At 61.6% G+C, this 12,766-nt stretch overlaps 2 protein-coding genes across 3 annotated transcripts; one reads left to right on the forward strand and one right to left on the reverse strand.

Moving 5' to 3' along the window:
- Nucleotides 1-1,305: 1,305 nt before the first annotated feature.
- KLF8 (Kruppel like factor 8) lies at nt 1,306-7,557 on the reverse strand. 2 transcript variants are annotated; one of them, XM_044682987.1, is made up of 4 exons: nt 7,044-7,557; nt 4,399-4,507; nt 4,107-4,243; nt 1,306-1,516 (listed from the first exon to the last, which is right to left on the reverse strand). In XM_044682987.1, the coding sequence occupies exons 1-4, from the start codon at nt 7,555-7,557 to the stop codon at nt 1,335-1,337; spliced, it is 942 nt and encodes a 313-aa protein (XP_044538922.1). In that variant the 3' UTR covers nt 1,306-1,334. The 2 variants fall into 2 exon arrangements, with proteins under 2 accessions (XP_044538922.1, XP_044538923.1); XM_044682988.1 differs by lacking the exons at nt 4,107-4,243; nt 4,399-4,507.
- Nucleotides 7,558-7,720: 163 nt separating this feature from the next.
- On the forward strand, nt 7,721-10,129 carry LOC123253720 (alanine and glycine-rich protein-like). Its single transcript, XM_044682870.1, has 4 exons — nt 7,721-7,741; nt 9,086-9,254; nt 9,851-9,951; nt 10,010-10,129. Exons 1-4 carry the CDS (start codon nt 7,721-7,723, stop codon nt 10,127-10,129), a joined length of 411 nt encoding a protein of 136 aa, XP_044538805.1.
- Nucleotides 10,130-12,766: the final 2,637 nt, after the last annotated feature.

The following is a 12,766-nucleotide window of genomic DNA, read 5'->3' on the forward strand; positions in this document are numbered from 1 at the left end:
CCCCCTCCTGCTTGGGAGGAGGAGTGAGACAGGCCTGCCCAACGGCGGCAATGGCGGCAGTGGCGGCAGCAATGGCAGCAGCGGCAGCAGCAGCAGCAGCAGCAAAGTGGTCTGTGCGTGACAGGAGGCAGAGAAGCCCCAGGAGCTGCTGCCCCACTTACGTCCTCCACCCTCGCCAGGAGCAGGCCGAGGCCAGAGCGTGGGTGCTGTTGCCACCCAGTTTGCTCTATTCCCTTACATTTTGTGGGCCTTCCCTGCTCAGGTAACGTCCAAAATATTGTCTGCTGGTGTATTGGGAAACACTGTTTCTAAATGAACCCTGCCGGCCTCACAGTAAGGAGCCGGCGGGGGCTTTTTCAGCATCCGAGTCCATTGGCAGGTAAGAGGGCAGCAGGAGGTACCCTGACGTAGCTGCCAACTGGTCCTCTGGGTTCCACTGTTGGGGCTCAGTCTTGGAGAAAGATCCCAGGGAACTTGCCAGTTTCCTGGGAAGAAAAGTGCCTGATCACAGAGCGGCCCCCAGCCCGCCGAGGCCAGAAGCTGCCATCTCATCCCGGAACCAAGGCCCTACCTCCTGCCGTGGCGTCTCTTGGCCAAGGGTTTCTAGCACTGGGGCACGGCGGCCTCAACTAAGTCGCCGTGGACGGCGACTCCCCAGGCTGAGCTCGAACCCAGCGGCCTCTACCCGCTACTTCCGGGCAATGGGCTTGGGGTCTGGAGTGTGTGGGGGGGGAGTGAGGGGAAGGGGCGGCAGGGGAGGACGGGAGGAGAAGCTCAGTCAGGGAAATGACAAGTTACTTTGCACTCATGTCCCTTAAGGGCCTACACGGGAGAAGGGGGGACTCAGAAAGTTACCGGCCAACCCGCTCCAGACACTCATCCGAAGCAGGGCAAGAAGGAAGGAAAAAGAGACAGCGGGAAAGAAGAGAGAAATCGGGGTTAGCTCAGCCCAGTCATGAGCTCAAAGCTGCGGTCCACTCGTGGCTGTGTTCAAAAGCACGGCCCTGGCCACGGAAGCCACGCTACGATTCCACCTGTTCTGGGCTGCATTCGTGCCCGGATGTCAGCCAGGCTGGGCCTGGGGGGCCTGAGGAGGTCAGCGGGAAGCCACTTTCCCTCTGGGTGCAGCTCCGGTCCCCTCCTGGCGGCACTGCCAAAGCGCAGGGCTTCGTGGTGCCAGTGGCGGCTCTGGCCTGGGATGAGAAGGGAGAAAAGGAAGAAGGGAGGGAGGAGGGGAAAGAGAGGATGGGAGAGGGGGCGTCGGAAGTGTGGGGAGGAGGAGGAGGAGGAGGAGGAGGAGGAGGAAGGAGAAGAAGAGGTGGCGGCGACCAGGCTCACATCATGATGTGCCGCCGCCGGTGGAGGGCCAGGTGATCTGAGCGCGAGAAGCTTCGGTCACAGTCCGAGCAGTGGAAGGGTTTGATGCCCGTATGCTTGCGGAAATGCCGAGTCAGCTCGTCCGAGCGAGCAAATTTCCAGGTGCAGCCTTCCCAGGTACACTTGTATGGCTTCTCTCCTGCAACGGGGATATGGCAAGGAGGCAAGCGTGAGCAGGGATACGCGCCTCCCGGAGAAGCCCGTGCCCGAGCGAGGGGCCGAGCCGCTCAGGAGCCGCCGGGGGTGTGCCCCGCCCCAGGCGACCGTGGCATTGGCTATTCTGACTGTGGCCGTCCATCATCCCCTCAAAGTTCTGTCTCTGCCCTCCTGTCGGAGCCCACTGAAGTACGGTAACGTACGGGCGGCTGTGCCACAGACGTGGCCTCGTTCGCTCCTCCTCACAATCCTAGCATTAGCTTCATTTCCCAGCTGAAGAACTGAGGCAAGCAGAAGCAAAGTGACTCGCCCAGGGTCTCGTAGCCACTAAGGGTCTTGCCCAAAGTGAGAAACCGACGAAGCAGATGCACATCGACAAAAGCCCAAAGTACCCAGATGAACGGAACGAGAAAACGGGCACGAGAAACTGAAAAAGAACGCCAGGAGGGAAACGTGGGCAGAGACGAACCGTCTACCTATAACAGAAAAACCGCGACTGCAGTGAGCAGAGGCGGCAAAAGACTCGGGCAGAACACGAGCCTGCGGCCGATGCCGCGAGGCTGCTCCATCTGTTGAGCTGGACGGCTCGGAGCTATTCCTCCTCCTCACCCTGCCTGGGAGCCGACCAGCCTGCGGCCATCGGCAGTGGCCCCGTGGCCCCTGTATTCTCAGCCTGGGTAGATGGACAGACACTCAGACAGACAGCCTGACGGGTAGACACATGAGGGAGAGAGAGCTTTGCGGACAGATAGATAGATAGATAGCCAGATGACACAGATCCATGGAGGTGGGCACGCAGGCCTGGGGCAGCCTGCCAGGGGTCCTTCCTAGAAAGCCAGGGACTCGGGGCAGAGCTTCTCCCCACTTCCTCTCCTTGCGCCTGTGGACATTCCTCACTCCCCCGCCCTCTACCCAGCAGCCCGATGGGAATGCTTGCTCCCCCCCCCCCACCTCCTCACTCCCCAGCCTGCCATAAGGCACTGGTGCTGGAGCTCACACGCTGCGTGACGGTGCAGCCCGGACAGCAGCCTGTTGAGAATGTGGTGATGGCGATCCCCACGGTGGGGTCGGTGGAGAGCAGCTAACAGCACGGCCCATAGCTGGAGAGGCGTGGAGCACTCGGGCCACCCTCCGCCCCTTCTCCCCATATCCCAGTCACCCATCCCCTCTGCCCAGCAGCCTAATGGGAGCACTTCCTCCCTCCCCTGCCTGGGGTAAGGTGGCAGCGCTAGGTCTCCGAGGGGAAGGGAGAGGGGGCACGGCACTCGGTCTCTATAAGATCTGCCATCACCGATAGAGATGATAGCGAGCTAGCTAGCTAGATGAGAGATGAGAAAGACAGAGACAGAGACAGAGGAGAGACAGAGAGACAGAGAGAGAGAGAATAGCACTAAAAAGCGTAAGAATAAGTGAAGGGCTCCTTAACATGGCATATATGGTCTCTTTCCCAAACTCAAGAACTAGCATTATCCTTGCTGAAGAAGTGCCGGAGACCTTTTCAGTGTGGCCGAGGAGCTCAGAGCTGTAGGCCCGGGCACGCTGGCCTAGCCTAGCTAGCGGAACAAGACGAGAACCCAAAGCGGAGAGGAGGCTCGGAAGGAACTATTTTCTGAAGCGATGGGGCAGGGGGCGAAGAGGCACCGGGGAAAAAGAGGGACGAGGACAGCCGGTGTCTCCTTCTCTCCGGGACCCCAAAGGGCAGGGCCCGCTCACCGGCAGCCTCCTCACCTTAGAACGAGTCTCGGGCCAGCCTCTCTTCTCCTGTGTTGCTGCCCGTATGGTGACGGGCAGCCTCAGCCCTTCACCCATCCCTCCTCAGGGCCTTCCTGGTCTCCTCAGACTCCCGCTCAGAGCGGACTACATGCTCCTTGGAGAGAGCCCTCGTGCCCACAAGCAGGAGGGTTTCTCTTTCCAAGAGACCCACCCGGGGACTCAGTCACGTGGACGGGGACGATGGGGTAGGGTAAGAGGGCGAGTTAGGACGACGTGCCTGCCATTAAACTGCCCAGTGGGTTCATCCGAGGGACCTGCTAGCACCTACTTTTTTTGCTGTGGTCTCTCTTCTTTTACACAAGGACAGCTAAGTGGGGCAGTGGATAGAGTGCCAGGTTTGGAGCCGGAAAGACTTGAGTTCAAATCTAGTCTCATCTCAGACACTTATTGGCTGTGTGACCCTAAGCAAGTCACTTCACCATTTGCTCTCTCTCAAGGACAGATGAATAAACTGAAGCCAGGAAGGCCACCCTGGACTGTTGCCGCTGTGCACAATGGCCCTCTTTCAACTAAGCCCCACAGTCCCGTCCCTTCGCTGGGGCCCGGAGGGCAGATCGTGGTGGCACCTGCCTTCTACAGGGAGCCTGGGAGACGGGTGCCCCAGCAGTGAGTAAAGAGAGGGAAAGGGAGAGGGGACGAGGGCTGCGTTAGCCAAGGCTTGGGGTGGGAGAGCATTCCAACTACCCCGTTGTGGCAGGGCGGGGGGGAGGGGAGGGAGGGAGCCTGGGCCATCCGTGCTAGCCATACTGCAGGCTCCAGCCAAATGGCCTGAGCGCGAGTGAGCCGGAGGTCGTCCGTACCTGTGTGGATCCGCCGGTGGGCTTTCAGGTGGGAGCTCTTGGTGTAGACCTTGTTGCAGCCGGCAAAGTCGCACTGGTGAATGCGCCTCTTCTTCAGGTCGGGGGAGTCTGTGTGATGTAACGGGGTCCCCACGGACCTGGGAGCGGGGGACAGAGTCAGAGAAAACCAAGCAGGCTGCCGCAGGAGTGACACCTGCGTGCGTGTGGGCGGGCGTGTCCGCCCCCAGCAGCTTGGGGGTTCCGGCCCCCATACGCCCGCCGCCCCGGGAGAGGCCAAGGGGCACATACTCACTCTCTCGGCAGCTCCTGAAAGGCTGCAGACACAGACACGGTCTCCCCCACGCTGTCCTCACTGTCACTCTGGACTTCCACTGGGGACAAGGAGCTGGGGTCTAATTTCACTGAGGGGAAAAGGGAGGGACACGGTGAGGCCAAAAGAGAAGCCTGCTCGAAGGGGTGGAAAGGGCTCCGGTGTGAGGCCTGAACCCGCCAGACCCCAGGGAGGTCCGGTGTGGCCCTCTGGGCTGTGCTGGGGAAAACCGGAGGACGTGTCGGATGTCACCTGACCGTCCTCAGCCGTCCGCTCTATTCCGGGCACCCCTGGAGGGAGCTCGGGCTTGGCACAGATTCAGTGCTGCCGGCGGCTTCCAGGCCTCCCTAACGTGTGCCACGGTGGGGCCCGAGTCCTGAGGTCAGGAAGGACCTGGGAGTCCTCTACTGGGGCTGAGCCTGGATCTGCCTCCGGAACTTCTGCCCATTGGCACTAGGCCTCCCGTTGGGAGTGAGAAGTCAGGCAGCTGGCACAGGGAGGGAACTAAGACCTGAACCCGGGCCTCGAGTCACCTCGGGTTATTCCCTCTCCCACTGTGCTTGGCGCTTCCCTTCCCTGAGATCCCAGCCTATCCCTCATAACCCAACCAGAACGGGCCTCCGCCCTGCGGCGCAGGCCCCACAGTGGCTCGCCCTGGGTCCACGGGAGTTGGGGCTGAGAGGCAAAGGGCCCAGCCAGAGGGAGGCCTACCTGAGGCCAGAGCAGTCTGGCTGCCCCTGCCCGCAGAGCTGGCGCTAGGGAAGGATGACCAAAGGCCGCCCCCGACGCCGGCTGGGACATGGGCCCTTGTGTGCGGCCGACGAGAGCCCTGAGCTGAGCTGGTACCAGGGAGCCTGGGAAAGCGACTGGCTTAAGCAGATGGCGCATAGGAGAGGGGAGAAGCCGCGGGGCTCCGAAGGATGAAGGAAAGGAAGAGCAGCCGGGCCCGGCGTCCAAAGGCAGACTGGCAAGACTCCCGAGCAGAGCTCCCCGAGCCCCCTAAGGCTTGCCGGCCACAAAACTGCATTCCAAAGTGGGGTCCCGAGCCCGGCCGGACCCCTCGGGCTCTGGGCCAAGAAGGGAATGGAAGGCAGTTCACAGGAGGCAGAAGGTGGTTCTGGGACGAGCTTAGGGCGCCAGGGCCTCGGATGCACAGATGGGGGACTGAATAGCTCGGTGGCAGGGACCCGATGGGGAGGAGGCAGTGACATGCACTGTCCCTGGAGCGAATGCAGCCCCAGCTCCCCAGGCTGCCCGGTGGTTGCCCATAAGGCAGAGGAGCCTCGAGAAGCTCAGCCCGAGCCCGGCCGGCCGGTCCCTCGTGCTCCTTCGGCAGCCTGGACGTCCCGGCTGCTGTTCCGAGTCGGTGTCGGTCTAGTATTTGACGGGGGGACTTTCTGGAATCCTCCAGGCCGGGCAGCTCATCTGTAGCAGTTAAGCCTCCGCCCGGCCCGGCCTTCTTTTAACTCCTCGGTTGATGTCATCCGGGCCGCCCAGCGCTCCCTCTGCCTGATGGCTAGCGTGCCTCGGCGTCTCAGGAGGAAGTCGGCAACGGGGCCTGCTTTCTCGAGCCAGTTCTCTCTTCTAGCTTCTTAGGAAGTCGGAGCCTCGCTCTGAGAGGCCTACGAGTGGTCGGAGGTCCACGGCGAGCGGCCGGCTCCGGGGTGAGCAGGCCCTCGCCAAGAGGAGCGAGCCTTCTCTCTAAGGAGAGGGTCTTTTGGGGCGGCTAGGAAGGCGGGCCTGACGTGTCTCTCGCGGTCCTTATTCCGGCCGCTTCTGCTGCTCCTCAGTGACTGTGCCATCGCTGCTCTGTGGGCCCTGGAAGATGGCACCACCCAGCGGGGCCTAGGAAACGGGCTTCCCGGTGGCCCGTTCCGCTGCCTCCTCTCCTGCCTGCCGAACCCTCTCCGAGGGGGCCCTGGGAGCCGCTCTTCCGCGGCCCCAAGGCTCTCTTCTTTTTTTCTGGTTTCGTTTAGTGAGAAAACGGAAAGAGCAAGCAAGCAGCATTTATAAAGCACCTACTGTGTGTACAAAAAAGGAGCCGGCCGGGAAGTCTGCAGGGCCAGGCTCCAATGAGGAGGAAGGGAGGCACACTCATTTCGGCCCCAGGGGCAGCCAGAACAAAGGCCCGAGGGGCCAAGGGAACCATCAGGGCAGCCTTCCGCCCCCTCTGCCCCCTCGCCCACCGCCATGACCACTCCAGAAGAGGAAGAGGTCTGGGACCGCCTTTGCTTCCCAGCCCGGGAGGGGGGCGAGCAGAGGCAGTGCCCTGCAACAGCAGCAAGGGCATCGTGTGTGCCAGGGACACGGGGGACCCGGCCAGGCCCCCCCAGCAGCAACAACAGGCCCACAGAGGGACAGACAGAGAGATGGAGGGATGGAGGGATGGAAGGGGGAGGAGAGAGCCAGAGAGAAGCCGCGCTTCCTCTAGGTATACAAATGCAAGCAAGTAAAGGGGAGCTCACATCGTCAGGGAGAGAGGAGGCCCCCCCAGCTGGGCTTCCAAAGGCAGAGTCCCAGCACATGAGCCTGCGTTCCTTTGGGCTGCCCGCCCTGGGGTGCGGGAAGGATGCCCGGAGCTGACAGGGGGAGGGGCAGGGGAAGGGGAGGGAGGGAGCAGCACTCACCGGAACCTGCATTTTTGCCGTCTCCCCCAATGAGCGGGACAGTGATGGCGGCCGTCACGCTGTCAGGGGCCATGGTGGTGTAGACCACCGGCAGGGACTGGACCACCACAGGGATGGTCTGCAGGTTGCCCATCTTGCTAGGCAGGCTGACGGAGGGGATGGTGTGGATGAGATGCAGGATCTGCTGGCCGCTGCTGCCCTGGGTCGAGGCCAGGATGGAGCCCGGAGACAACACGGCCGGGATGGCAGAGGTGGAGGGTGAGCCCAGGCCTGAGGGAGACACTGACACCACAGGGGGCTGGACTGAGGGGGCCACCAGCATGGAGGAAGGCAAGAGGGCTGCAGTCTGAGGCGGCGAGGCTTTGGGCCTGTGCAGGGACAGGTCCACGGGCTCCGCCTGGGGCCCGCTGCCACAATCAGGAGCCAGGAGCTCTTCGGGAGGCTCCGTCTTGATCTCGCTCAGCAGCGTGGGCGTCTCTATGGAGCTGAGCTCCAGAAGTGATGAAGACGTCATCTTCCCCCTCTCTCTGTCAATCCCAAGAAGCCTTTAGTGCAGTCTGCAGCTGGGGCCTGAAAGAGAGGGGGGGTGGGGACTGAGCTCTGGCAGAAGCCCGAGGGCCACAGGTCTGCCCCTTCCTGGGGAGAGGCCACCTGGAGGCCCAGACCTGGAAGGCCCGATGGAATCCCCGGGCGCTTCTGTAGGAAGGGGGAGCCCACCGGACGCCCCCTTGATCAGTCAGCTTCCGGCTCCGCTCCTTTCCCCGCGGGGACCCGAACACAGAGCTTCGTGGGGGGGGAGGGCGTGCCCACCTGCCCCCCTCCAGCACCCAGAGTGCCAGCTGAACAGCAGCGGCTTCCTGGCCTAGGACCTTGGGGCAAACGCTGGCAGGGAGGGAAGGGATGGTCAGACGAGTGACTTCCCAGAGGTGCGGTGTGAGCGGTTCTCCCCAGGACCCCCCCAGGGCAGCAGATGAGGCCAGTTTGCCTCCTGTGAAAAGAAGGGCCTGAGCCTCAGCTCAAGTCCTCTCTGTTCAAAATGCCCCCCCATCTGCACACACACACACACACACACAAGCGTGCCCGTGCCTCCTTCTAGGCCCTGGGGAAGGTGGAAAAAGAAGCGGCAGCCCTGAAGTCATCGGTCTGGTCTTCAGTGCCAATGGCCGCCTGGCCTGGAGCCCAGGCCCTTGGGCTCTCTCTCTGTCCCAGGCTCTGGGCCTCTCCCTCCTTTCCAGGCTGCTTCCTTCTCTGTTCCTGGTCTCTCTCTTCCTCTTTATCACACACACACACACAATTCCCCAGTTTCCCCCACAGCCCAAGGTGGGAGGCATCGCCCCAACCTGCCCATTTCGCAGCTGATGTTTATGCAAAGCACTCTGCAGACTGGACCCCCTCCCCCCCCAAGCTCCACAAGAAGGAAGTCACTCCGGGGACCCGGCAGAGGGTAGAGGAGATGGATGAGACGCCTCACTGATGGCGAAAGAACTCGGAACTTGGAGAACACCAACCTCTTGGCACCACCAGACCTGAGTTCCAGTCCTGCCTCTGCCATTTACTATCTCTGTGACTTCAGGCAAGTCCTTTAGCACTTCATGCTATCTCACTGGATCCTTCTGATGACCCTGGGAGGAAGGGTCTAGTATGATCTCCATTTTATAGATGAGGAAACTGAGGCACAGGAAAGGCAAGAGACTTGGTCAAAGTCACACAGCTAAGAAGTGTCTGAGGCACAACTTGAACTCAGGTCTTCCTAATTCCCCATCTTGCCTCTCCAGCCACTGGGCCACTCAGATGTCAAAGTCCCCTCCCCAGTAATTGCCTCGATTTCCTTCTCTGTCAAATAAGGAGACTAGACAAGACAATTGCTAAAGTTCCATTCTAGTTCTAGATGAACGAATGAATGAATGAATGAATGAATGAATGAATGAATGAGAAAGGCTCTAGTAGGTGCTTACTATGCAGGGCATTGATGTGGCCCCTACTAGGCGCTGGGAACACAAGAAGGGAAGTTGCACGAGTCCTTGCTCTGCAGGGGCCCCCAGGTTAGCGGAGGCCAAGGAGAATCGCTGGCCGGGCCCCGGGGTTCTCAGAGGGCAGCGGCGGCGCAGGCGCTCCCGCAGCCCCCTTTCCGGGGCTATTTCTACTCGGAGGGCGGAACCTTTGCACCTCCTGCAGAGCCGACTGAACGCATGAGCCGCACTTCTTCTACAGGTGAGCTTTTGAAGCTTTGAGCCTTCCGTTGTAACAAGGAACTTGGAAAAGGCCTCGGTTTGGCCAAAGCAGCCACCGTAGGGGCCGGGCCGGCCCCCACCTCTTTGGAAGCCCGGAGATCCGTTTCCAGGCTTGGCCAAGATCGTGACCCAGGACTCTGCATCGGGCCACGGCGGGCTCCCCCTCCCGCTCAGCCTCATTCGGTGACCCGAGTGGACCTGCCGTGGGACCTCGTCTCTCTGCTTCCACCTCCTCGGAGCCTCGGGGGAGGGGCCTGCACAGTTGGGTCCCTCTCTCCCGCCCAGCCAAGGCTTCTTTTCACTGGATCTGGGGATGGTAGGCCGTCCAGCCTCTGCTAGCATACCTGACGGTGATGGGGAAGTCCCTGCATTATGCTAGGCCAGGGAATCAGCCAGGCTTGAGTTCAAATCGTGCCTGAGACTCTCCAGCCACATGACGCTGGGAAAGTCCTTTCATTCTCTTAGCCTCAATTTACCCAGCTGTAGTGGGGACGGGAAGAGTCCTGACCTGCAAAGGCTGTTGTGAGGAGTCAGTGAGTCACCATCTGACCGCGCTTCCCATGTCATACCCTAAAGAGCGAAGGAGGCACGACTGGGCAAACCACACATGCAGTGACCATAGCAACGGAGACGGGGCGGGCCGTAGCCAAGTGAACCTGGCTCGGGCAGAGGCTACGGCAACAAGAAGAAAGGCAGCCGAGCTCCTGCGAACAGATCCGGTCCTGACGGGAAAAGGAAATCGGGGACAGGAGCGGCGGCGGCGGAGGGAGAGGCCCAGACCCGCGCCGTTTTCCTGTGCAGGGTGGCTCCGGCGGCGGCGGCGGCGGAGGAGGGGAAGGAGACGAGGGGTTGTGACCCCAAGCTCCGAGCAGCCTCAAGCCCAGGCTGCAGAGGAATCATCAGAGCAGGAGCCCCAGACAGGGGGGCTGAGACCAGGAGCATCTCCTGTCGCTTAGGCGAGGCCCCAGGCCAGGAACTTGCAGAACTCTGACCAGGCCGGAGGGCTGGTGGGGAACATCCGTTTTTGCCCTGGACCGGACTTCCCAGGGAGCGTGAAAGCTTTGCGGGTCTCTAGCCCCGGATGTCCCCAAGACGCCGAGAAGGCAGCGACGGGACGAGCCCGGCCCTTCCCCTCACAAATGCCCAGAGCCTTGGCTGAAAGAACGAGTAAGGCCCGAACGGAGTCCCGGGCCTGAAGAGGTCATGGCGGATGCAGTTCCTGCAAGAGCTGAATCTTCGGAAGCCCAGCCGGCATTTCTCCGAAGGAAGTCAGAGCCCGCGAGCAAGGGAATGTCTGAGAACTGAGAGCTCCGGCGGGAAGGATCGACAGGGGAGTCGACACGGGGGGCGCGGCGAGCTCCCTGAAAACGCCCGTGGAGCCTGAAAAAGAGAGAAGCGAATGTCCAGGACCTCCCGGGGAGAACGGCCTGAAAGCCACGGCCATAACGGAGCCAGAACTGGTGTCCTCCAACCTCCAACCAGAGGCTTCTAGGCAGCAACAGAAGGAGCTTACGATGTCAGTTCCTGACAGAAACCCCCAACCGAAAATTCCCAGAAGCATCACAGCCAAAGCCCAGCGTCTCCGGGTCAAAGGGCGAGTCCTACAAGCAGTCCAAAATACCGAGGAGCCCTCAAAGACGGGATCCCACGTGACCTGGCGGCCGCGGACCCTATCATTAGCCGATCCAACCCTGGTTCTGCAGTGAGTGAAGCGGGCCCCTCTGGAGGGCACGTCTCCCCACCCAGCCTCTGGGGTCATTGCAGACCTTGCTTTCTCAGCCCATCCAAGCTCAGTGGCTCCCCCGCGAGGCATTTGCTCTCAGGAAGACCTAAATCCAAATCGCGCCTCAGACGTCTGATTTAGTTTCTTCGGGAAGCTCATCTTTCCGCCTTTCGTGGTCTCCGCGTGGCCGCTCTGCTTGGCCACGTCTAAGGCCAGAAGGCAAGCTCCTCGGCGCAACCCGTCGTGCCCGGATGTGGCCCTGCCTTCTAGCCCGCCCACCCCCTGCCACTTGCTTTTGCGGCTCCTTGGCTCCCCCCCAATGCAGTGAGTCTGCAACGTTCGGGGACCGCATGTCTGTGCTAATGCCGCCCATAGGGCCCGGGCATATTTTAGCTCAAGTAAAGAACCGCGACCACGCCCTCACCCACGGGCCGCTCCGTCCAGGGACACAGACCGTCACCCGTCCACGTCGTTCGTCCCCAAACTCTCCTGTCCACGGCTGCCTTCCGTCCCTATGGGTCGGGCATGTGCCAGGCTCACGTGTACCACCACGTGCCATCGGTCGTAGCTGAGAACAAGCCTTTGAAGCTCTTCACTCTTTCAGGCTCACGGGAAGCGCAGCCAATCGCTCCTAGCGAGCTCGGTCTGTCAGTCTGTATCACGAGTGCCCAAAGGAACCCTGACACGCGAAGCCTGCCATGACATTCCAACTTATCAGTTCCGTGCGCCACAAGCCCTGTGAGGCACCTTAGGGCTCTCGGAGGTTACGCGCCAGCCCGCCCTCTTGGATCAGGCCTGGACGGCCTTTGCTCCCAAGGCGGGAGGACAGCCGAGATCAGGAGCAGCTGCTTCTCCAGGCGGAGCTCAGCTCTACCTTCCCATAACTTCTCCTGTCCAGCTCCTCTGGCCTTCGGAGCTCGCTCAGTCCTTGTGACCACGCCGGCACCTTCCTTGCTGGCTTCCTCTTCGGGTCAGCTTGGTTCCCGCTGATGCCCCTACTCACACGAGCACAGAGGGCACTTTGCCCCTCTTTGCAGACCGCTCGGCCCGTGAGCTCCTGGATAAGTCCCCTGCTCGACTTCTTCCCGAGTCGCTCGTCTAGCTAAGGGGGAAGGGAACGCCGAATGGCCCTGGATGGGGGATGAGCACCCAGACCAGCAACAATGTCTCCACCCAGAGGGACACTAGGACTCATGCAAGCAAGGCCCTCCGCCGCTGGCTCGGGTGGGACCCCAGCAAACGGGCAGGGAGGAGAAGCCCGAGCCGAATGTCTCTCTGTCCGGGCAGGGCAGACGACGAGAGGAAGAGAAGCAAGAGCTCTCTCCCACGATGCCCACTCCCCCGGGGAGCCCAGGATGGCCCACCCAGCACCAAGGGCAGATCCAACAGAGGCCAGAGCCCATTCTCTGATCATCTGTCCAGTGCAATAATCCCTGTGGGGAAGGGGGACGGGCCCGTGCCAGGCAGTGCAGCCCACTGGTCACAACACCCCAGGGTCCTCCTCTCAGGAGCTGGCGCTGCACACCTTGCCCTACAACTGCAGCCCACAGATCCCCTGCATGAATCTGGTAACCCTCCCTGATGCCCTCCCTTTCCTCCCCCTCCTCCTCCCCCTCCCCTGCCCCAACCCCCGCAGCCAGCTCACTTCTGGGAGTTGTTCCTGCAGGCCGGGCTCCAGGATATCCACCTAGCACTAGGCAAGGCTCTCCCCCTTTGTGGCCCCGGGGAGCAGAGGGTCGCAGGTGCAGGCCCTGGAACTCATCTGGGCT

Source organism: Gracilinanus agilis, chromosome X (genome assembly GCF_016433145.1).
Source record: "Gracilinanus agilis isolate LMUSP501 chromosome X, AgileGrace, whole genome shotgun sequence".
NCBI classification, from domain to species: domain Eukaryota; kingdom Metazoa; phylum Chordata; class Mammalia; order Didelphimorphia; family Didelphidae; genus Gracilinanus; species Gracilinanus agilis.